The sequence below is a fragment of the Sabethes cyaneus genome, chromosome 2 (genome assembly GCF_943734655.1).
Source record: "Sabethes cyaneus chromosome 2, idSabCyanKW18_F2, whole genome shotgun sequence".
NCBI lineage: Eukaryota > Metazoa > Arthropoda > Insecta > Diptera > Culicidae > Sabethes > Sabethes cyaneus.
This window is the reverse complement of record NC_071354.1, coordinates 173,687,220-173,709,245: the sequence shown is the minus strand read 5'-3', so window position 1 is coordinate 173,709,245 and position 22,026 is coordinate 173,687,220. Positions and strand designations below refer to the sequence as shown.

Below are 22,026 nucleotides of genomic sequence, written 5' to 3'. Positions count from 1 at the left end.
TTCAAAATTTCTTCACTTCTGGCATCTCTGATTTTAAGTAACGTTTACTTCCAAGCAGGGATACCAGACTTGCAGATTTGTCTGCAAATTCCAGATTTTTGGAACGGTCTTGCAGATCATTATAAATTTGCAGATAGGGTTTTTTCCTAATTCCCGTCGTAATAACCCAGGTAACCAATAAGCATTAAAATAAGCAGTAAATCAGTCGTTTATTAGCATCCCTGGAGTTTTATACTGCAGGTTATTGTTTATCAGCTTTTTGACTGCATAACTGTTGTAAATTGGCATCCACAATTCTATTCAAATTCTTCTTGTTGGTAACAGCACTATAAGAGGGCTAGCAGTAAAGTAGCCGCATATTTTGCCAAAATAGCATTTAAGTAGCATTTAAGGCAACTTAAATGCTTACTGGCTTGCTTTTAAATTGCATTTGAAATGCTTATTGGTTACCTGGGAAGTAAAGCCATTCTAATTTTCATCATTTGTTGGATGGATTTAACTAATAGTCCAAAAGTTCTTGTGCAGATTTGACTAAAACACACTTACCTTCCGATTCATGAACTTCGAAATCTCTGAAAAGCAACTATTAAAGCATATTATTGAAATTACGCAACTTACTGCATTTCTAAAATTCGTTGTACTGTTTCAAAATCCGTCCATCAAAATTTTTCATCGTCCGAACTAAAAATCACAACAATGTTTACGAAGCTAACGCGCATGGATTTGTGTAGGACGGCATGACAAATGTTATTCTACAAAATTTCTGCAGGTCAGGCAGGTTTTCCGGCAATGCCTTGCGTGAGTTATTTTCATTTATGAATGACGGAAATTAAAACGATTAGTCGACATTGCCTTCTTCGTCGCACGAAAAACCGTACACTCAAAATATATTTCACATCGAAGTTACCTGAAAAGTTATGTGAATATTTTCCACCCAGCTTTTCCTGTACTATTTACGTGATTTTCAGGTAGTTCGCACGCATACTAATGCGTTAACGTGAAAATCGGATAGATGTTATTATTTTTTCCAATAACAATCACCAGAAAGTCACGTAAATCCATGTAGAGAAATTTACGTGATTTATCACGTGGAACGGACGTGTGGATTATTTTGAGTGTAGGAAATTTGGCTGGTAAGACTTCTTTAACGATAAACAGCATTTTAATAGATCTCGGCTCACTTTGACTGATCGCGAATGATAGACAACTAACTAAAATATTAGGGAATAACTAGTTTTGCATTGTGTGTCATAAAAAGGCTGATATTTTTAATAATTTGTATTGGATAGGACGGGAATAGGCAATTACGACGATGTAGCAACATACCCTATTTGCAGTTTTTCTGACTTTTATTGTTTTGGTGCAGATTTTTGTTCGAAGCTCTTTAAACTTTCACAGACTTCCTAAAAAAGTGTGCAGACTTTCGCAGATTATTTTCAAACCAAAAAATTCGAGTAGCCGGAAAACTGCTCGAGTTTTTAGGTTTTCGAGCATTTCCAAACTTTTTATAGAAAATATGGCATCTCTGCTTCCAAGTTTCTGAAGGGCGTTTATATTCAGCAAAATTTGACAATTAACAAAAAATCCTGCAAAAAATGTTTACCTTCCGTATTTTCACAAATCCGTAATAATGCACGTCTTTCTAGTGGTTTTGCAATATTGATGCATTCTAATTTATGAATCGTGTACTGATAAGTGCAATGCAAGTTATTTAACATTGTTGGCTTGTATAACCATGGTAGAGTCGCATATAAAACCAACGGATCCAACATCCTCGGATGCAGGATCAGTTGCTGGCGGAACAGCTGCCGTCACCAACAATAATGGACCTTCTGCAGCTAACCTGGATACATCATCGAAATTTAAAACAAAAAAGGAGAAGAAAGAAATCGGAGTCGGTGTTAAACGGATCAAGAAAAACAAAAAGGAAACAACCAAACCTTTGACAAAGGTAAGGTTAAAAGAAGTATATGACTATGAGAATAAATGTAATTGCCAATATTTCTAGGTTGTTATACGTCGTCTGCCACCTTCCATGGACGAGGAAACTTTTCGGAAACAAATCGATCCCATACCAGATCATGACGATTTCTATTTTGTGTCTGGTGATTGGTCTTTGGGCAAAAATGCTTCATCAAGAGCGTACATCAGCTTTATTCATGCGGAAGATATTTTCCTGTTCAAGGATAAATTCGATGGATACATTTTTGTTGACTCCAAAGGAGTTGAATTTCCAGCAGTTGTAGAATATGCTCCTTTTCAGGAGTTACCTCGGAACCGATCGCGCAAGAAAGATGCGAAAGCCGGTACTATTGAGATGGATACTCACTTTTTGGAATTCCAAGAGGCTCTAGAACAGGAAGAAAAAGAATCGGCTGGAAAGAGTAAGAGCAAACTTGAATACAGCTATCAAATTAAGGATGAAAAGAAAATAACTTCAACACCATTGCTGGAATTTATCGCCCAGAAGAAACAGGAAAAGCGAGAAGAAAAACGTAGAAAAATGGAGGAAAAGAAAAAACAACGCAAGGAAGAAAGACAGAAAAAAAGTCAGGGGGGCAAACCAACCGTGGACGTGATAAAAGAAGAAAAAGGGCGAGAAGATGATATTGTGGTTCGAACAGTTCCATCTCGATTGGATCCCAATCAACAGCCGAGGAAAGAAATCGGAGTCGGAAAAAAGTCTGGAGAAAAATCAGATCTACAGAAAGATGTGAAAGATAAAGAAAAGAAGCAGCGCAATAGAAGAGAAAAGGATAAAGATAGAGAACGTCCAAAACAAGAAAATGATGCTGGTGAAGCACCAGAAAAAACTCTTAGTCGAAAACAGGAACGAGATAAGCAACGAAAAGAAAAAGATAAAGCTAAAAGGCAGGAAGAAAAAGAAAAAAAGCCTCAACCAGACCAACCAAAGCGCGAAAAAGAATTTGTTGTCAAAGATGAAAAGATAGCCGAAGCGTCAATTCCATCCTTAACTTCTAATACAGATGGGCCCCGAAAGGAAGTAAAAAAGTACAGTGAACGCCGCAAAGAAACACGCGCGCGTGCTGAAACTCGTTTGGCTGAATTGGAAGAACGCAAGGACAGTGTCCAAAATGCGATTACGAGCGAGCACTTCAAATCCATCCCAGTCATACCGAAAATCGATATCAAGAAAAGTGTGCTCACACCACATGTTGCTCCTTTTATACCGAAGGAAAAATCCACTATCATTCTAGGGGAGTCGTCGGTTTCTCTTCCGCCCGCATTTCCGCAAAAATCTGTCACTCCTACCCCTCCAATAGAACAACATCGACCGGAACCGGAGCTGGTATCAGCTAAGAGTGAATCGGCCGTTACTTTTTCCGAGGCACCGGCTGCTCCTGATAGTAGTAGCTCAGCAGAAAGAAAACCCGATCTAGACGAAAAACTGAAGGAAGCGCGTGAAGCTCGAAAAATTCGCAACAAACAACGTCCTTCAATTCAAATTTATCAACCAAGAAAACGTTTGATCTCAGGAGTACCCTCTAACGATTGCAAGGAAACCGGTGGTGGCGCAAAGAGCGAAGACGACAAGTTGAAAGATAAATCCGACTCAGACCGATCGTCAGACAAAAGTTCGAAGCTTAAAACCAACAGCGAATCCATTGAAAAGGGAGGCAAGCGGCACAAGTTGACAAAGAAGGCTTCCGACCGCGAGAGACCCCGTGATCGACGCTGCAGACGTAAAAATTCTACCGATGGCGAAGGAGACGCTGGCCCCGCCGCCGCCACAGAACGAAAAGCAATTTCCAGGCGAAATTCCGGTGAAGAGCAACAGCCGTCCCCAGCGGAACCAGCTAGCTTGCCGTCGCATACGGAGGAAAAACAGGAAACGGAGGGCGTGGCGGAAGTTGCAGAAGCACTGGAGGAAGTTAAATTGAACAGTTAAATTAGTTTTTGTTTTTGTTTCCGGAAGCAGTACATACCTTTCGAAATAAACGTTCAACTGCAGAAAAATAATTTGTTCCTTTGATCTATTGATTTTACCAAGCCGAATGTTGTTGGCTGAGAACGCCGTCGTGAGCTCCTGGTTCTGTTTTTTTTCTTTTTTCTTGTGAATTCCAAGGTCAGACTAAACGCTATTGTGCAACACATTGCCCTAGAACGCCCCGTGATGGGCTTCGATGAGATGAACTAAGTTGCTTTTCTGAAACTACTTTTACTCCTAAAGTCCTAAGTGCACCCTAAGTGAGCAATTATCGAGACATTACTCTCCTCGATTCTGCATAAAAAATTCTCTCCCGCTTCCTGTTTAATAGACTGGGAAAACCTTGGTAGGTGAAAACCAATGCAGTTTTCAAGAGAGCCCTTCACGACGGACCAAATGTCCACCTTGCGACAAATCGCCGGTAAATTTCGAGAATTCATCTGGCAGACTCACCATTTGTTTATAAACATGTACATTTGTTCGAAAGTTAAACCGATTCGTATTCTTGTTTTCGTTCGAATCAATTCGAACGTCCCTTCCTTTTGCTCATTCGAATCTGAAAATATTGCTTCTCAATTCGTTCAAAACAAACTAAACAAGAATAAAGGTGAATTTTACTCTAGCTAGGCATCACGACACACGACACTTCACTGACTGATTTCAAGGATTTGGGAAGAAGAGAAACTACCGGGGGAGTGGATGGAAGGCGTAGTCTGTCCCATCTACAAAAAGGGTGACCGGCTAGACTGCTGTATCTACCGCGGCATTACGCTGGTCAAGGTGCCAACAAGGTGCTCTCCCAGATTTTGTTGGGTCGTCTATCCCCAATAGCAAGAGATTTCGTAGGGCAGTATCAGGCGGGCTTTTCGGGGACCCGTGCTACTACGGATCAAATTCTCACTCTCCAACAAATCCTCCAGAAATATCGAGAGTACAACGTGCCCACACATCATATTTTCGTGGATTCCAAAGCAGCATACGATACCGTTGAAAGCGAACAGCTATGGCAGATAATGCACGAGTACGGTTTTCCGGACAAACTGACGAGCTACTTGGAACGAGTGATGTGCTACGTGCGCGTTTCGGGGACACTCTCAAGTTCTTTCGAATCGCGCAGAGGGTTACGGCAAGGGGATGGACAGTCCTGTATGTTATTCAATATCGCTATTGAAGGTGTGATCCGGCGAGCGGGCATCGAAACGAGAGGAACGATCTTTAGCAAGAGTAGCCAACTCCTAACCTTTGCAGACGACCTCGACATCATTACTAGAAACCGTGGGACGGCGGAGGCAATCTATGCCAGACTAAAAACGGAGGCTAGGAGAATAGGGTTACAAATTAATGCGTCGAAAACCAAATATATGGTAGGAAGAGGCTCCCGAGAAAGTAACGTTCGCCTCCCACGGACAGTAACTATTGACGACGATGAACTGGAAGTGGTTGATGAGTTGGTATATTTGGGATCTCTGGTCACCGCCGACAATAATACGAGTAAGGTGATCCAGCGACGCATTCAAGCTGGAAATCGAGCCTACTTTTCCCACCGCAAGACGTTTCGATCTAGGAGCATACGCCGCCGCACAAAGCTGACAATGTACAAAACGCTAATAAGACCGGTAGTCCTCTACGGGCTTGAGACAGTAACTTTGCCGTTTTTGAACGAAAGGTGTTGCGGACTATTTTTAGCGGAGTACAAACGGAAAGCGGAGAGTGGCGGAGACGTATGAATCACGAGCTACAGGCACCGCTTGGAGAGATTCCCATCGTACACCTGGCAAAAATTGGGAGACTACAGTAGGCCGGCCACGTCGCAAGGATGCCGAACGACTGTGTAGTGAAAACTCCGTTCTCTTCAAGAACCCCACTGGCACCAGGAATATAGAGCCTCAACGTGCACGATGGCTCGACCAGATTGAAGCCGACTTGCGTGTGTCGAGAACGAGAAGCGCAACGAATTGGCGACGAGTAGCCCAGGACCGAGTACAATGGAGAGGAATCCTTGTTACGGCAAGAGCCACCCCGGCTCTCGGCTGAATAAGATAAGATCACGACACATTGTAGCTATCATTGAAAACTATTTAAATTATCAGGTAATTTATCGCATTTAGTATTTGAGCTTTGTGTGTTGATGCAATAGCGCCTATACATGGGGTAATTCTGGGCTGATTTGGGTTAAGAGTTACATAGAGCAACGTGATGCCACGCGATTTTTCTAATAATCCCACAGAAAAATATGTGAATTTTCACTTTCGACAGACAGTGACCAACTGCTAGAACTAATTGAATTATTTATTAGTTAGGAATTTGTTTTAAATGTAAATTGATCACAACTGAAATTGAATTGTAACACGAATACGGTTAATTTACCGATCGCTTTACTATGTTGTCTCTAATTTATTTTCCCTTTTCAATTATTTTTTAATTATTATTTGTGTAGGTTCGGAAATGCTCCAAAATAAAACTAAAACCTGTTATAATAGAAGAATTTTGCTTCATCGTTCGTACACCTAATAAACACCATGAGCTGCTTTCGTACACCAGAAACGTACCATTAAAAACGGATATGGCAGACAGGACTGCCATACAAACATTGATAGATTAGATTATTTGATGACGGTTTTATTCAGAAGACTTTTTCCAATGGTTAGTTGGAAAACGCTTGTTGTTCTGTTGAGGATTTAATTGAATTAAGCAATCAAACTAGTAAACTCATCTCATCACTCTACTAAAAACTTGATTTTTTTTTAGAAAATAGGTCCTGCATGATGTTTGCTTCTATAAATTGATGAATTCTTTAGATATTTCAGTAGGTTTCTGCTATGAGATGTATGTTTTCAGTTTGTATTTGCTGCTTTTTCCTGTTCGAGAAATATTTGATCCAAGAGAGTTAGTAGTATCATCGATATTGTTTTACTCGTACTCATCTTATGATTAGCTTATTGTTTTCGGTCCGATCAACGAAACAACGATAATCATCTTTAAATTTGCCTGGTCTTTTACTTCTATTAGATTAGCGTATAGATTACTAAAATTAATAAAAAATATGTTTTATTTTACAACATTCACAATTCACGTCCCGCATGCAGACATAAATTTGACTCATAATTATATATTAGGTCTGCTTTGCCAACCCTAGGATTCGGCTTTCGGGTGCAGTTCGTGCATTCACATTTGTTCCATTTTGGGTATATGATCTGAATTGTTCGTACGCAAAAACCGAATTAGGAGCGGAGCAGAACGATGCAGCAATATATGTATTGGGAGGCTTGGATTTTATCATCAGACAAAATCATTTTAACAGCATCCGCTATTCGATTGGCCACCAGGATTATTTCCACTACCTAGAGATGGGTTGGTTGGTGAGTGTTGCTGACCAATTTTGATTCCGTTAGCCTAAAATGAAAAACGTTTTTTAAAACTAGCAGATAGAAAACAAAAGGAACGTACCTCGTTATTAATGTCGAATACACCCTCCTGAATTTTTTCGTAAATTTCTTTAGCAGTGTTAATAAAAGCTTCCTCTACGTTTGCCGCTGTGCGAGCTGAAGTCTCCATGAATACGAGGCCGTGTTCACGGGCAAATGCCTCACCTTCTTCCTTCTTAACCTCGCGACGGGAATCCAAATCGCTAAACATTATTAAAACGTGAGATGAGCAATCCATGCAATGGTCGTTAAAAACAACTCTCGTTACCTTTTATTTCCAATCAGCATAATCACCATGTTAGAATTCGAGTGCTGTCGTGCATCCTCCAGCCAAGTTGTCAGATGGTTAAACGTCTCGCGCCGTGTGATGTCGTAGACCAGTAAAGCTCCGGCTGCGCCACGGTAGTATGACCGGGTTATCGAACGGAACGCTTCCTGTCCAGCAGTGTCCCAAATTTGAAGCTTTATCTGTTTGCCGTCGATCGTGATCATTCGTGCACCAAATTCAACACCGATCGTCAGGTCATGTACGGGTTGGAAGCGCTTATCGGTGAATTGAAGCAAAAGGCATGATTTGCCCACACCTGAAAGAAGAATTATTGTTTTTACAGCATTCAACGAGGTTCGTAATCACGTCTTTGTTTACTATACTGGGCAGCACTTTGTGAAAACGAAAATAAAAGTGTAACGTTTGAATGAAAGATTTCAAATGGTACCTAATAACTACTAAAAAACTACTGAACGAAACTGAACAATTTATGTTTCGTTGGATAGATAAAATGATCTCTCGGAAACTACTGAACCAATTGGCGTAAACATTTGCATGCAGGGGTTTTCATAGTGCTGCTCGAGCCACAAATGCTGATACGGAGGGCAAAGCGGATGATCCTCCATTGCACCGTCTCTACTCGACTGACACCGTTTTGGTAATACGGGCTCTACACGGGTGTGCAATACTCGAGGTTGGAGCGAACCAACGCACAGAAGAGTGATTTCAAACAATAAATATCATTGAAGTTTTTGGCGATACGCATAATGAATCCCTAGTTTCTTCAAGCCTTATCGATAACATGCTGTTTGAAAGTCAGTTTAGAATCCAGCATTACCCCAAGATTCTTGACGCAATCTACATGGCGTAAGGGTACGCTTGATAATCGATAATCGAATATTGTAGGATTCAGCTTTCTCGAGAACGTTATCACTTCACATTTGTCGGGGTTTAGTACCAAGCGATTGTGTTTGCACCATCCGGCGAATATCAACAGTTGCTCTTGGAGTGCGAGTGTCCGATGAATCGTTACCTCTCGAAAACAGTTTCAGGTCGTCGGTGAGCATAAGCCGAGGACCTTTGAGCATTAAGTTGACTTCGTAGAAATAAATAAGAAAGACCAACAGCCCGAGATGGCTACCTTGTGGGGCTCCAGAAAAAGCGGTGAAAACCGGTGATGTAAACCCATTGATAGACACGTTAATAGAACGGTTCGACAGATACGTTTTAAACCACGGAAGCAGCGGCCCTCCAATGCCCAGTTTGTCCAGTTTTGCAACAGCGATTTGATGATTCAGCTTGTCGAACGCGGCGGAGAGGTCAGTTTAGATACCGTCTATCTAGGATCGGTCGTCAAAGCAATCCGCTACGTATGTAGTGAGCGTTAGTAGATTGGTAGACGTTGAGCGCTTGGGCATGAATCCGTGTTGCTCGTCCGCGATGTATTGCTGGACAAACAAGGAAATTGGCACGATCACAACGAGCTCGAAGAGTTTCGATAATGCACATAAGGCAGAGATCCCTCTGATAGCTGTCTATGTTTCTTTTGTTCCCCTTCTTATGTACTGGAAACATGTAAGCGGATTTCCAAGCAGTTTGTGAAGAAAATATTCAACAAAATTTTCTACCAATTTTTCGGAAAATATTATTATGGGTACATGTTGCGCTTGGTAAACAGTCAAAGGGCGACGTGAAAATTTATTGTATATAGCCCTGAGCATTAGATTAGATTAGATGGTTGTTTAGGACTTATGAATGTTAATAGTATGTAAATGTAATCAGAAAGCAACAAGCTGTACGACACCCACGATTCCTAGAAGCTGTACAGTACATTAGCGAAAAAGATTTCATTTATCCGGAGGAACACTTTGTTTATGATATGGTTTGCTGCAATAAAATGAAATTTTTTACAATGCTACCTGTATTTTCGATGTTCAATTGCAAAGGTTTACATTTTGAGTTCGGAACACATTGCCATGACTCATGCTTTCTCTAAAGCATTGATGTTTACTTGTTACGATTCTAAGCTACTTTCATAAACCTTGAATTAACATACATACTGGTAAATTGATGTTTAAGCACGCCCACATACATATCCATCCTCCCTACCTAAGAGAAAACAATATTGTTTTCTACTCACAATAAATTGTCTCATTGTTACAATTAAGGCAATGAAGTTTGTTTTTGCTAATAAATATAATTATACTTTGTTGGTAGGTATTTTATGATTAAAAAATATTGCAGCCAATCAAAAAAAGCCGATGTGTCTAGCACAATGTTCATGAATTAACGACAGCGAACGATGACGGAAAATTATCGATTTTTTCCTTCCACTTTGTTCAATCCCCTCCATACATTTTAGCAGACCTTTTTCGATTTTCTTTTTTCCTACCAGAGAAATATACATTTTAGACATTTTTCTAAGCTCACCTGTATCACCTATGATGATATATTTGAACAAATACGCGTAGGACATATTTACTACTGTTTTTGGTACTACTTCTGGGGTGTGTTGCAAACACAAAACCTTGCCGTCTGTTTCAGTCGCTGCTGCTCCGGACTGTTTTCCGTATATCACTTAGGTGTCAGCCTTAATTACGTTGCACAACTCACAGAAAAAAACAGTCTTCTATTTCGCCCACTATCAACTTTGGAACACTGATTTCACCGTATTTAGTTCGACTGGGGGCAAATAAGGCTATTTACGACGCACAATGTGGCTTAGTCCTTTGTTATGTACCAGCAGAAATCGGTTTAGTGATCGAAAAAATGATTATTCTGCTCCTCGGAAGTTCTGCGAACAAACAGTGCACTTCGTCACGAAAAAAGAGATAATGACGAATAAGACAGAGTCAAACTTCTGGCTTCTGTAACGTTTCTTCGTGGTTCGAGGGGTGATAAAATATGTAATTACAAGATGTTTGTAATAGTTTGCATAATAATTTTCAACCCCACAAACATTGAAAAGCACGGGAATGACACATCCTATACCAACCTATACAAAAAAACGTACCCAACATAGAGCAGGCCAAAGCTGACAGCTTCATAGATGAGCTCAAGCTGACAACTGAGTCGGATGCAGTAAATCACTTCCTGAATAAATATTCAATATGTATTAAATATATTTACTATTTTAAATGTGTCACTAAATACCGTATCATGAACAAAATGATTCGCAAATCGAGACTGGTAGTGAGCTGCAAATTAGAGCTCTAACTCCCCTGAAAACGTTTCCAGTAATTCAATCGGACGCAGAAGGAAGTATTTCTCGATGGGATTTTCTCGACGAATCCGATACCAAGAACACAGAGAACAGACTACCGTGGACCCCCGTTCGTTTGACCGTTTTTAATCTGAACACTTTTTAATTTGAACCCCGTTGGTTTGCACGACGTGCAAATTAAAAATGGTTCAAACGTCATACTCAATATGACATCATTTGCTTATGCAGACAGTGCACATAAACACGATTTGTTTGTGCTGATTTAGCGTGTTTAATCTGTTTCACATTGCGTTTTTCTAACGATTATGATAGAAATCCGATCGGAGAATGAATATTCGCTGCTTGCAACTGCCAACTGAATCAAACCACCAAAACAATAACAAAGAACAGGGTAACCAGTTTACACAAGTTCCAGCATATTTAGGGTTACCAGTTGTTCAAATTCAAAACTAACCCCGTTAGTTTGCATGAGGAATCATTCAAACGAACGGGGGTCCACTGTACCAGGTAATCGCCAAAAAGTGTGTAAAAGGTTTTTATCTAATCTACGAGTAATCCTTCAATAGAGCACCCCTCGAGCAGTAACTGGCAAACTAAATCTTGATGTCGCTGCCATCGCTGCTATGTAACTCCAGCACAAAGAAATATTGATAAAGGTACATGGATATTTTTTGATGCGTTTGGCAAACTATTTCTGGAGGGCGCCACCGACAGATTTTACACATCGATTACTTCCTTCGATCTGTTCTTTGTGCCAAGAATGCAATAATTTGGACTTTACTTACATCCTTACATTTTATCCTCCTGGTTGAACGAATCTTAGAGTGTTCAAAATATATTCGTTGATATTTGCCGTGTGCAAAATACACTGTCTAAAAAAAAGTGAGAGGGTCCAAAATATGAAAACTACATAGTAAATAAAAATGTCTATAGCACATTTTTATCGACAAATAGATGACCCAACAACACTTTGCCATTTAGGTAAGTTATTCTAAAAGAGAGTCGTGCATGAATTGCATAACAAAAGAAGGTAATACATATTTTATTCCAAAAAATGTAAAATTACTTCCTCTAAGGGTCCAAATTCGGTTGGTTACCCTATATGTTCATATTTATTTTTCTAGTCCGCAGATTCTATAGCAGCTACTCAGGCTATGCGTTACTAGATTATTTACGATGAATGAATCGTTTTGTTTTACATTTCAAATGTTACCTTTAATGAGACTCGAACCTGGGTGCGTGTATCCCTGCATCGTTCATTTGCTGGCGTCTTTGATATCTCACCCCCAGCTGTTATAGATGAGTGGGTTGTAATCAGAGCTGCCACAAATACAGATATTTGTGTATGCATAAATTTGGGACCCATCAATTATTTCAGTTGCTGTGATTTCTGGCTCTACTAATGTTCCTGAATTTTAAAGTACTCCATATAGTTTATGTTTATTATTTATTTATATTATTTAAAAGATTAGACCGAGAAAATAAAATATTGCGGAGAAAACGGCAGGGTCCCAAATTTATGCATGCACAAATATTTGTATTTATGGCAGCTCTGGTTGTAATTAGTCGTAATCAATGATAATCTTAAGTAATTATTGGTAATCATGACTAATTTTTAGTAATCACAAGCGACCCCCCGGCACGTCGCCATTTTTCTGTGACTGAATCTGAAACGTCAAAAATACTGGGCGGGAAATCACTCCATAGAAAATCAATGCGACGCCATTGTTGTTTGGGGTACAATACTGAGGGGTCCAACTTAATGGGGGTACTGTCAAACTGTGTAGACCAAGATAGTAATGTCGTGGAGGTGATCACAAGGGATTGATTACTGATAATCAGAGGTAATCAGTAAAGTAATCAAATATAACTTTTTTCTAAGGTGCGTAGTAATCATTGCTTTTGGAAACCCCTTGGTTTTGGGCGAGAAAAGACACAAAGAAAAGAGATTTTTGATCATCATCTGGCAGCTCTGTCCGGCGGTGGGTTGAAAGCGGGCGCAAGTTTGTTTTGGTTTTTACATTTGCAGTGAATGTGAATTTTTCGTGCACGTAAATAGTTATCATAACACGACCAGTGTTCGTTATTATTCCTGTTTCCTTGAAAAGTGGTTTTATTCTATGTTTACTGTACAGTATATTTAGCGGGTTTCTTAATCAAAAGCCGTAATAATTTTATCAATTTAATTTAATTAGTACTAGGTATAAGGCATACGAAATATTTTTTATGTTTTCAGTATTTTGCCAAAGTTTTTCTTGCGGCAAACACATAACACTAGCGAAAACTCACTTGAAGCCATGATAAACTTGCGATGGCTGATTGCAGCTGTGTTTTTAATGGTGTATCTAATCCGTCAGATTTGTGCTTCTGCAGGAGATCAAAGTCAATTCTTTCAAAATTGCCTTAGAAACTGTGTGCTGCAAAACTGTACCAAATGTAAGAAGAATATGCTTTTCTTTCACCTGGCCAAAAACTCATAATTATGCTACCTTTTTTACAGCCGGTTTAGCATTCAAAAGTGACTTACAACAATCTCAAAGCTCGATCAATAAATTGCTTCTATGGACCTGTTACGATGAGTGCGGCTACGGCTGTATGTGGCTAACGACTAGTGCATTTGTGAAGCGCAATTGGACCGTTCCTCAGTTTTATGGTAAGTGGCCTTTCATACGTGCCCTCGGTCTTCAGGAGCCAGCTTCGGTGTTTTTCTCGATGACCAACTTCTATACGCACTACTCTATGCTCAAAAAGTTTCGCCGAGAAGTTCGTCCCGACAGTCCGATGTACACCCTGTGGCATGTGTTCTCGTATATCTGTTTAAACGCGTGGATTTGGTCGACAGTTTTTCATGCAAGAGATTTTCCTATAACTGAATTATTTGACTACGCATTTGCTTACTCGATGGTTTTGGCTTCGTTCTACTGTATGGTGATGAGGATGATCCACCGGAAAACTAAATATTTGAGAGCTCTGTTCAGTGTTCTGTGTTTGGTATTCTTCGTGAATCACTTCTCTTATTTAAGTGTTGGTAGATTCGATTACGCTTACAATATGAAGGCCAATATTGTAACAGGTAAGTTTGTAATATACCATGCGTCTTTTGATTGTACGCATTTCAATGTTGGAAACTATCTAGGAATGACAGGCGCAGCAGGATGGATTTTTTGGTGTTTCTTGCAACGTCGCAAGCGTCGCTATGTTTGGAAATGTTTCTTATTCATTGTGTTGGCTACTTCCTCGCTGTTGCTGGAAATAAATGACTTCCCACCGATTTTCTGGGCTTTCGATGCCCATTCTCTATGGCATTTGATTACAGCGCCTTTGACAGTTTTGTTCTACAGGTTTGTCTACGATAGTTTTATGTTGAAATTTTGGAATTCAAAACGATGTGTTATTTTAGTTTCATCATTGATGACTGTAGAAGTTTAAGACAAGAACTGCACGACGGTGAGCCTGAAGAAACCCGGAAATTATTATGAAACACAATTTATGGAATGGACAGTGCCACAATCAGCAGAACAAATTTACCTTAGAATGTAAGAGTGTCATCGTTTTCCCTAGAATATTAGAATCGAAAGACTTGAGCTGTTGTATCACAGACTTTTTTCCTTATGGAAAGAATAATTGTATGTACTTTTCGTTCACTGCCAGCAAGTAGTAGCTAGTTAACGACAATAATTCTAAAGTTGAGCGATAGTAGGCTGCAGTGGCAAGAAATAAGCTAGTATAAGATCTATTTTCCTCTCACGTGAAGTGCGTAAAACAATTACTGGTTTACATTTTAGAATCTTCTTAGTTAAGAAGAGATAAAAAATTTTAGACTGTGCTACATATTGTACAAAGAGATATTTAAATAATTACAATGTTAATTGTAGGTGAACAACTGTTATAGTTTTAGTTTTCCGTTTGATGGATATTTATGAACAAATGTGACTAGTCCTATTCCTATTCCTGTTTAATAAACAATATATAGCGTGGGAATCAGGTTAACCTTAAAAACATTCAAGTGCCGAACACCGTCCTAGCTTTTTGGAATAAATCTTCGAAAGGCCATCTGCAGAAGGCCTTTGCTTTTAGGGTCACATGAAATTTGTTTTGAATAGATCTTTGGGGCCCTTCAAAAACCGCTCGAATTGACGACAAACCATCACCTGCGGTTTTAACGCTCACCGCACTTATCACCCCTTCTCAACGACGAAATTTGTACGAAGCCCATGGTGGAAGATCTGAAGCGCTTCAACACAGTCGAGCCCAACAGTTACTACACGATCCAAAAAATTTTCCTGCAAAATCGTTCCGAGTTCACTTCACTCACTATAGAGACCCTATTTTTATAGTTACCCTCACCTTACCTTACAGTCCCTGTTTGATTTAAACAGCCACCCAATTAACGGGAGTCATATTACATAAAAATTTAGGGACAAATAGGCTTCTTGTTCTTGTATCCGGAATTCGTGTGGGGCTCTGCCCACTTGCTGGATCAAAATCTAAATTGGGAGTACAACTTGCAGACTCATCATTTGTTTGTGGATTTCAAGGCGACTTACGATTCAGTCAAGCAAAACGAGCTACGGCAGATAATATTTGAACGTGGTTTTCTGACGAACTAATCGGTAGAAATCAAGCGTAAGAATAGTAGGTGAGACTTCAGTTGCTATCATGATGTTTGATGGACTGAACCAAAGAGGATGCTCTCTCAAACCTATTCAACATTGCCATGGAATGTGCAGTATGAAGGCAAACATGCAAAAAGAACGATACTCTCATCATGTGGTCTTAAGATTCGTGATAGATTTTGCGGATTACATCGATAGCATCGGGGTCGACCGCAGAGCTGTGAAATAACCTCTTAAATTGAAATAAGCAAGATTGGGATTCATTACCAACATTATCCATTCCTAGTGAATCTAACATTTTGGAAATCGTAGTGACGTTAAACCTGAAGGACGACGTTCCGTATTTTGCAAAATCGCACAAAGTTAGCGTTCTACAGAACGCTAATTTTCGCGTTAGTGATGTGGAGCATGGACACCGAAGGAAGCAGATCAACGAGCAGCGCTTAGTGTTTTTGAACATAAGACATACAACAATGTAGTGAAAACCTTTAGACCTTCATAAAAAAAATCATAAAACATCTAGAATAGAAATATTAGTAGAATGAGATTTTATACTATTTATTTCCTCAATGTGTGCTTTCTATTAATTTTAGTGATTATATAAAACTAACAAAATTGACTTTATTTTACAAGTAATAGCTAAATAAGCGTCTAAAAATGCTAAATCAATAATACCTACAAAGGCAAACAGTGCTCTACAATGTTTCATTCCGGCAAATCCATTAGAAAGGAATACGTTACTATCAGATATTATATAATTAAGTGTTATTAACCACCCTTTTAACTTCGAGGTACAATGCTGGTCTAATAAGCCAGTCGTCGAATGTTCGAATCTTAGCTGGGTGGTGCTGCTCGAGTCAGTAGGATCGTTGCACTAGCTCCGCAATTGTTATGTACTCTAAAAACCGGCTGCGAAGTCTGTCGATAAAGAGCGGTCAGCTCTTAAAGACGTTTATAACCCATGGCTTTGCTTTGCTTTTTATACAATTAAGTATTAAGTATTGCCTCTATTAGCAAAATTTATTTGACTGAGTAATGTTCTACTTGGATTTTGTTACTTGATGAAGATAATAGCGTGCAGAATTCGATTAATCAATTGTGATTATTGTGCTGAAGATTACAAACCCGCACCCTATTCTACCCTCTGCCCCGAAACGGTAGACACGTCGCTGTCTTTTTTATCGTCTTCGTCCTCATCGTCGCATTGCGGCAGGTTTCCAATCGTCCAAGCACAGATCGCAGACAGCACTAGGAAAAATCCTCCTGCGTAAAATGCCGAATCCCATTGTTTGGTTATATCATACATCATCCCGGCCAACGGAGGTCCCAGAAGACTGCCGATACCTTGCACCAATAGGCACAGTCCGTAGGCCACGGTGAAGTCATCCAGGCTCACCAGTCGTACCAGAATGATAGGGGTGAAAGAGAATGTGCTGGCGAATGTGACCCCGAACAGGATGCTCATTGCGACCATAAGGTAATAGTTGGATACCGCGAAAGGAACCGCAAAAATCGACACGCCGCACACTGGGAAGATAAAAATGTTGCGATCAAATAAAGTGATGATAATAAACTCAACCGAAGGATAGTTACGTGCTAAACATAATGCGTAGGTTTTTGTAACGTTGACCCAGGCCTGATCTCCCAACCAGCCCAAACCAATCATGCCGAGCGTGTTGGTAACACCGATTATGGAAATCATATTTGCTCCATCATGCTCGCTAAAGCCGTTCATCAGCATAAAATCGGGTATGTAGAAATACGGAATGATGTACCTGTGTGTAAGCATTACGTTTGGTAATTTAATTTTATTGTGACAGTTCGATGAATCAATTTCTTACCATGTGAACAACAGCAGTGTCGATATGGACATCATGCAAAATTTGAACTCCAAGAATAAAGAAAAATCGAACATTGTCTTTAAGGCATCGATGAAGTCTTCGTACCATGTCTGAAATAAAGAATAGGATTAACAATTGGTGATAGTGGTGGACAACAGATTAACTATACTTTTGTTGCTTGAAACATTCGAATGAATAAGTTGAAAAATAGTATTAATTTTTAGTACTCGAAACTGTGAATGTAATTTGGATGGATGAACAAAAACTACTTCGGATGCATGGTAGTATCAGTGCGTGAGAGTATGTTTCTATTAATATAAAAAACTCGATCATCCTCCCGAAAAATTATCTTGTTTCATGACTGATAGTATCATGATCGTTATCATCATTAAAACCATACCATATCGTCGTAAACGTGCTTCGGACGACCTTTCACCTTCCAAAGATCAGGCAGTTATTCCATCGCGTCAGAGCAAGTTGTCAGGAGTGGAAGAAACAAAGGACTATGCCCCTATTCACAAGGCCATTCTCGCAAATTGGCTTTAATTAGTTTGCGCCTATGGTATGGAGGATAGAACTGAAAAGCAGTTTGGGGTGCTCATAACCCGTCTGAGCTGGGCAAGAAAGCAAGTAAAGAACTGAAAGCGACGAAGGAGAAGGTCGAAGCGGATCTCAAAAACAGAGCAAGTAGTAAAAGAAATCCGCAGTACTGAAACCGAGTGCACATTCTTACCTCCAGCGTAACCTCATACGGGAGGAGCCTGGGAAAAGCTAATCCAATCCGTGCAGAAAAATCTGGCAGCGATGAAACCGGGGCGTACTCCAACCGACGAAATACTGCACAATTTGTTAATATAAGTGGAGATCAATGTCATCAAACTCCCGGCCTCTAACGTGCGTGCCCATGGACGATCCAGAGACTCTAGTTTTGATACCCAATCATTTCTTGTTGGAGTGTTCAAGCGGTCTTAGAACGACTACTGCCTTCGACTATAGTGTGCAGGTTTTACGGCGAGCATGGTGCGCATCACAGGTCGAAGCGAACATCTTTTGACGACGATGGGTACGGGACTACTTCCTCGAGCTAACCAAGCGAACGAAGTGGTACGGTGAAGTTTGGCCGATTGCAGTGGACGACTTCGTCATCATCTGGTCGATATAGTATTACCTCACAACTTCTGGTCCAAGGGACGGGCCATTTTGGTAAACTTAAACAAAGACGGACCACGGTCAACGGTGATCTAGACACAGACGGGCATTTATCAGTCTCTTGCGAAAAAGCTTGTTGTTCTTAAGGTGCGACGCGAAATATAGGTAAGCCAACGACTTGGTGTACCGAGGGGGAAGGGCGGGAGGGGGGGGGGGCTGTGACTCCTCGGGCAGCACGACTCACGATAGTAAAACAACCCTGCATGCAGTACGGAAAACAGAAACGTAACGTCAACACGTGGTATACATTCTAAAGAATATAATGTAACCAACATCAACAGCTATATGGCGTCTTTTGTTTAATTGCATCACCACAATATTGTTTGCAAATGTGGAAAATTGAAGACGATGTGAAGCTTGAAATGATTGAAAACGTGCAGGAGTAAATAGTTGCGAAAATGCGTTCCTTCATTGCTTCAGAAAATTAAGTACTGACCCTCCCATTGAAATAACGCTTATTAAAGTTTGTATAACGTTCCTAAGCTGGGGGATAGCACCTGAGATACTATCAACACATTTATTTCATTTCTTCCCAACAAACATTTTTGTTTTATAGTAGCTCATTCAACCGTTAATAGCTAATTGTCGGGTAACAGGCGCCTAATAAGCTGTTATACAACAAAATTTTTTTGTTGGGCTTCTTTTACCATTCCTTCCGTCGATTGTGAAAAAGCTATCATTATAAAAAAACCTGATTTAATCCACCTAGTGGTGAAAGGAACCTTTGTTATACGATCTTACTTGCTATTTGAGATAGAAATCGACACGTTTGGCTTACATGAAATTTTTGGAAATTGAATAAGTTTACAAAATTTGAACAAAATAGAAGCACTTGCAAATTATGATAGTTCTTTTTCTCATGAAATTGCTGAGTAAGTTGTTACTAATGCGGGTAAGTTCAAGTAAAAGTAAGTTGTAAGAAGAAATATTATTCTTTAACATATACATTGCGTAGTAAAGGTCTAGTTTATAGGTTTTTGAACTATGCATAATTTCCTGTAATGCCATTCTATTTGATTCACAACAATAAAGTTTTCTTGAATAAATTTCATCAATTTTTATTAACTTTCGGTTACTCACGCTGTTGTATTTTGTACAACATGTGTAGGTTTTTGAATGCCATTACAAATCGTATATTACGTATATACTAACGTATATTCTTCAGTAAACTTGTTATGAGCAAAATGTCCGAATTATTGAATACATTAATACTTTAAATTGTTAGGAAACAAGATTAGCATAAACCGACATCACAGAAACGAAGCAAGTAGCATGTGAGGTGTACCGCAATTGACCCCAACTGGAATTTTCTCTCGTTTCTTCACATGGAAAAATGATGTCTGTATGCAGCAAAACTACCAGCAAATGTAAAATGTTTAAGATGTATCCGTCTGTTGGTAATCGAGTAATTCGGGGTCAAAATCAGGCTGTTTTTACAATTAAAGTTCTACAGTTTCTAAACAAGCAAACATAGAGGTATACTAAATTCAGCAGAGTTGTGTATTTTTATTATTTGTACAACTTTGTAATACATGAAAAAGTCATACAACAATTACAAGAAGAGTTAGAATAGAAAAACTGATTTTACAAATTCATATACAATAAATAAGATTTTTCTACCTTCACTGAAGAGATAGAAGCTTACTGTGCTCAGCAAAATTTCTTGTAATAATATGCTCTAAAAGTTTGCAAAACATATCAATGTGTTGTATTGAAACTGAAGGAAAATAATTTGTTTATTTCACTTTTAAGGGGATTAATCAGAATACAAATTCTACCAGACGATAGAGCTTTCAATTTTAAGAAACTCTTCCAAAGGTTTGATAAACTTAAAACCAAGTTTTCCTAGTCAAAAATCTATTGCGCACGTTTTATTTGGTTTGGGCTATTGTGCGCGCAAGTAACCTTGCGTGTTATAACAGTTGGCGCGAGTGTTCGAGGGTTAATATCTTTTGACCGGTAAAACCAATTCTTATGTAATTTTGCATATATATTTCTAGTGTGAAAACCTCTCGTTTGATATTAAAATAATTGAAATTAGGTAAATTATCTTGGTTAAAATCATTATAAATTATTGTTAATTTTGGTGTGATGTATTCGATTGCTCATAACTTTCAAATTAAACGTCCAATCAAAAAACTATTCAATAGTGATCTATCTGGCTATATTACCTGCCAAATGAAACTAATAGCGTGTAAATCGGTTTGGCCATCTCTGAGAAACAGGCGTTCATTTGTACCTAGTCAAAACAAGTTTTTCAAGGCTAACTTTTAAACTGCTTGTCCGTTTTCAATAAAACTTAGCTAAATGTTTAGTAATAGTAAGAGCTTTCGTTTGGTACTAATATCGTTAAAATTGGTTGCGTGGTTCCGGAGAAAACCGTGTCACGTAGTTTTCACATTTTTGCTTATAACTTTCAAACGAAAAGTCAGACCACGAAACCATTTAATAGTGATATACTAGGCAATAATACCTTTCAAACAAAAGTAATAGCGGTCGAATCGGTTCAGCCATCGCCGAGTAACAGGCGATAGAAAATTCGGAGCGAACACACATACACACATACACACATACATACACACACACACACACACAGACATTGCTCAGTTCGTCGAACCCTATCGATTGGTACATGTAACTCGGCCCTCCGGGCCTTGGATCAATTTCGTGTTTTTCGACCAATTTCTAAACCTTTGTTATATAGTATAACAAAGGTAAAAATGATTAAATGCCTAATCTCATTACAAAAGTCAGGACAAAAAAACGAGGTTGGTCTAAATACATACAGATTACTAATTCGGAAAACAATCTTATTCCTGGTTGGCGTGGGCAATAACTGGATTGCATGCAGTAGGGACTTTCTTGCGAATCTTATTTCACATCTTTTTTTAGGACACAGCATCCAAATGTTCTAAAAGTGTCTAACTAAATTCAATTTTTTGTAACTGAACTATTTTACATCCGGTTATACGAATTATACGTTGAGCTTATATTTATTCGGCAGGACTTGCCTTTTGTATTTCGTAAAGTTTGAAAACATTTTATTACAAAGAGACGTGTGTAATAAGCAATTGCTGGCAACGAATTATGATATTGGGCCTTATTTTTCGAGGCGAGTGACAGTCGAATCGAATGACATTGGAGTTTTAAGAGGGACCTTTCGCGGCATACGATTCACAGAATACCGAAGAATATGTGCAGCGAAATTTGGCTTCTCAGTCACTCGCCTCCCGGAATAGACGCCATTTTTTCAGAATACGAAAAACAAAAGTTAGACTCAAAAAAGAAGAAGGCCGAGTAAAATGGGCCTATGCCCTACTTACCTCATATATGTGAATAATTTTATTGGAAACGATAATAGTATTGGCAATTTTTTACTGTTTGTACGTTATACCAATATACGTACTGTGTCTGTGTGGTTTAAATTAAATGAGATAAAACTTCAGATTTCGAAAATTGATCATTTGCGGTTCACACTACATATAAACACAGATG

The 22,026-nt window shown here is 39.2% G+C and overlaps 4 protein-coding genes across 6 annotated transcripts in view; 2 read left to right on the top strand and 2 right to left on the bottom strand.

Moving 5' to 3' along the window:
- Positions 1-1,621: 1,621 nt before the first annotated feature.
- Positions 1,622-3,967, top strand: LOC128734878 (regulator of nonsense transcripts 3B-like). The gene is made up of 2 exons (XM_053829268.1): positions 1,622-1,951; positions 2,009-3,967. Exons 1-2 carry the CDS (start codon positions 1,736-1,738, stop codon positions 3,908-3,910), a joined length of 2,118 nt encoding a protein of 705 aa, XP_053685243.1. The 5' UTR covers positions 1,622-1,735; the 3' UTR covers positions 3,911-3,967.
- A 2,267-nt stretch (positions 3,968-6,234) lies between these two features.
- LOC128738642 (ras-related protein Rab-2A) lies at positions 6,235-10,456 on the bottom strand. The gene is made up of 4 exons (XM_053833938.1): positions 10,073-10,456; positions 7,643-7,958; positions 7,397-7,577; positions 6,235-7,342 (listed from the first exon to the last, which is right to left on the bottom strand). Exons 1-4 carry the CDS (start codon positions 10,116-10,118, stop codon positions 7,244-7,246), a joined length of 642 nt encoding a protein of 213 aa, XP_053689913.1. The 5' UTR covers positions 10,119-10,456; the 3' UTR covers positions 6,235-7,243.
- Positions 10,457-12,909: 2,453 nt separating this feature from the next.
- On the top strand, positions 12,910-14,788 carry LOC128737487 (post-GPI attachment to proteins factor 3). The gene is made up of 5 exons (XM_053832129.1): positions 12,910-13,030; positions 13,102-13,301; positions 13,366-13,938; positions 14,002-14,206; positions 14,266-14,788. Exons 2-5 carry the CDS (start codon positions 13,163-13,165, stop codon positions 14,342-14,344), a joined length of 996 nt encoding a protein of 331 aa, XP_053688104.1. The 5' UTR covers positions 12,910-13,030; positions 13,102-13,162; the 3' UTR covers positions 14,345-14,788.
- Positions 14,789-16,060: 1,272 nt separating this feature from the next.
- Positions 16,061-22,026, bottom strand: part of LOC128734764 (monocarboxylate transporter 14) — a 77,320-nt gene continuing 71,354 nt past the window's right edge. For all 3 annotated transcript variants that reach the window (XM_053829102.1, XM_053829104.1, XM_053829103.1), the window contains 3 exons: positions 17,323-17,432; positions 17,075-17,256; positions 16,061-17,008 (listed from right to left, as the gene is read on the bottom strand). In XM_053829102.1, the coding sequence (XP_053685077.1) occupies positions 16,614-17,008; positions 17,075-17,256; positions 17,323-17,432 (687 nt within the window). In that variant the 3' untranslated portion in view covers positions 16,061-16,613. The remainder of the gene's footprint in view (positions 17,009-17,074; positions 17,257-17,322; positions 17,433-22,026) is intronic.

What these genes read in the sequence shown, in the direction of transcription:
- LOC128734878 (XM_053829268.1), top strand. Translation starts at nt 1,736, where the DNA reads ATGGTAGAGTCGCATATAAAACCAACGGATCCAACATCCTCGGATGCA. An exon ending in CAACCAAACCTTTGACAAAG is followed by an intron (nt 1,952 to 2,008) that starts GTAAGGTTAAAA and finishes CAATATTTCTAG; the next exon opens with GTTGTTATACGTCGTCTGCC.
- LOC128738642 (XM_053833938.1), bottom strand. Translation starts at nt 10,118, where the DNA reads ATGTCCTACGCGTATTTGTTCAAATATATCATCATAGGTGATACAG. An exon ending in TATCATCATAGGTGATACAG is followed by an intron (nt 7,959 to 10,072) that starts GTGAGCTTAGAA and finishes TTCTTCTTTCAG; the next exon opens with GTGTGGGCAAATCATGCCTT. An exon ending in TATTCGACATTAATAACGAG is followed by an intron (nt 7,343 to 7,396) that starts GTACGTTCCTTT and finishes TTTTCATTTTAG; the next exon opens with GCTAACGGAATCAAAATTGG.
- LOC128737487 (XM_053832129.1), top strand. Translation starts at nt 13,163, where the DNA reads ATGATAAACTTGCGATGGCTGATTGCAGCTGTGTTTTTAATGGTGTAT. An exon ending in GCTGCAAAACTGTACCAAAT is followed by an intron (nt 13,302 to 13,365) that starts GTAAGAAGAATA and finishes CCTTTTTTACAG; the next exon opens with CCGGTTTAGCATTCAAAAGT. An exon ending in GAAGGCCAATATTGTAACAG is followed by an intron (nt 13,939 to 14,001) that starts GTAAGTTTGTAA and finishes GAAACTATCTAG; the next exon opens with GAATGACAGGCGCAGCAGGA.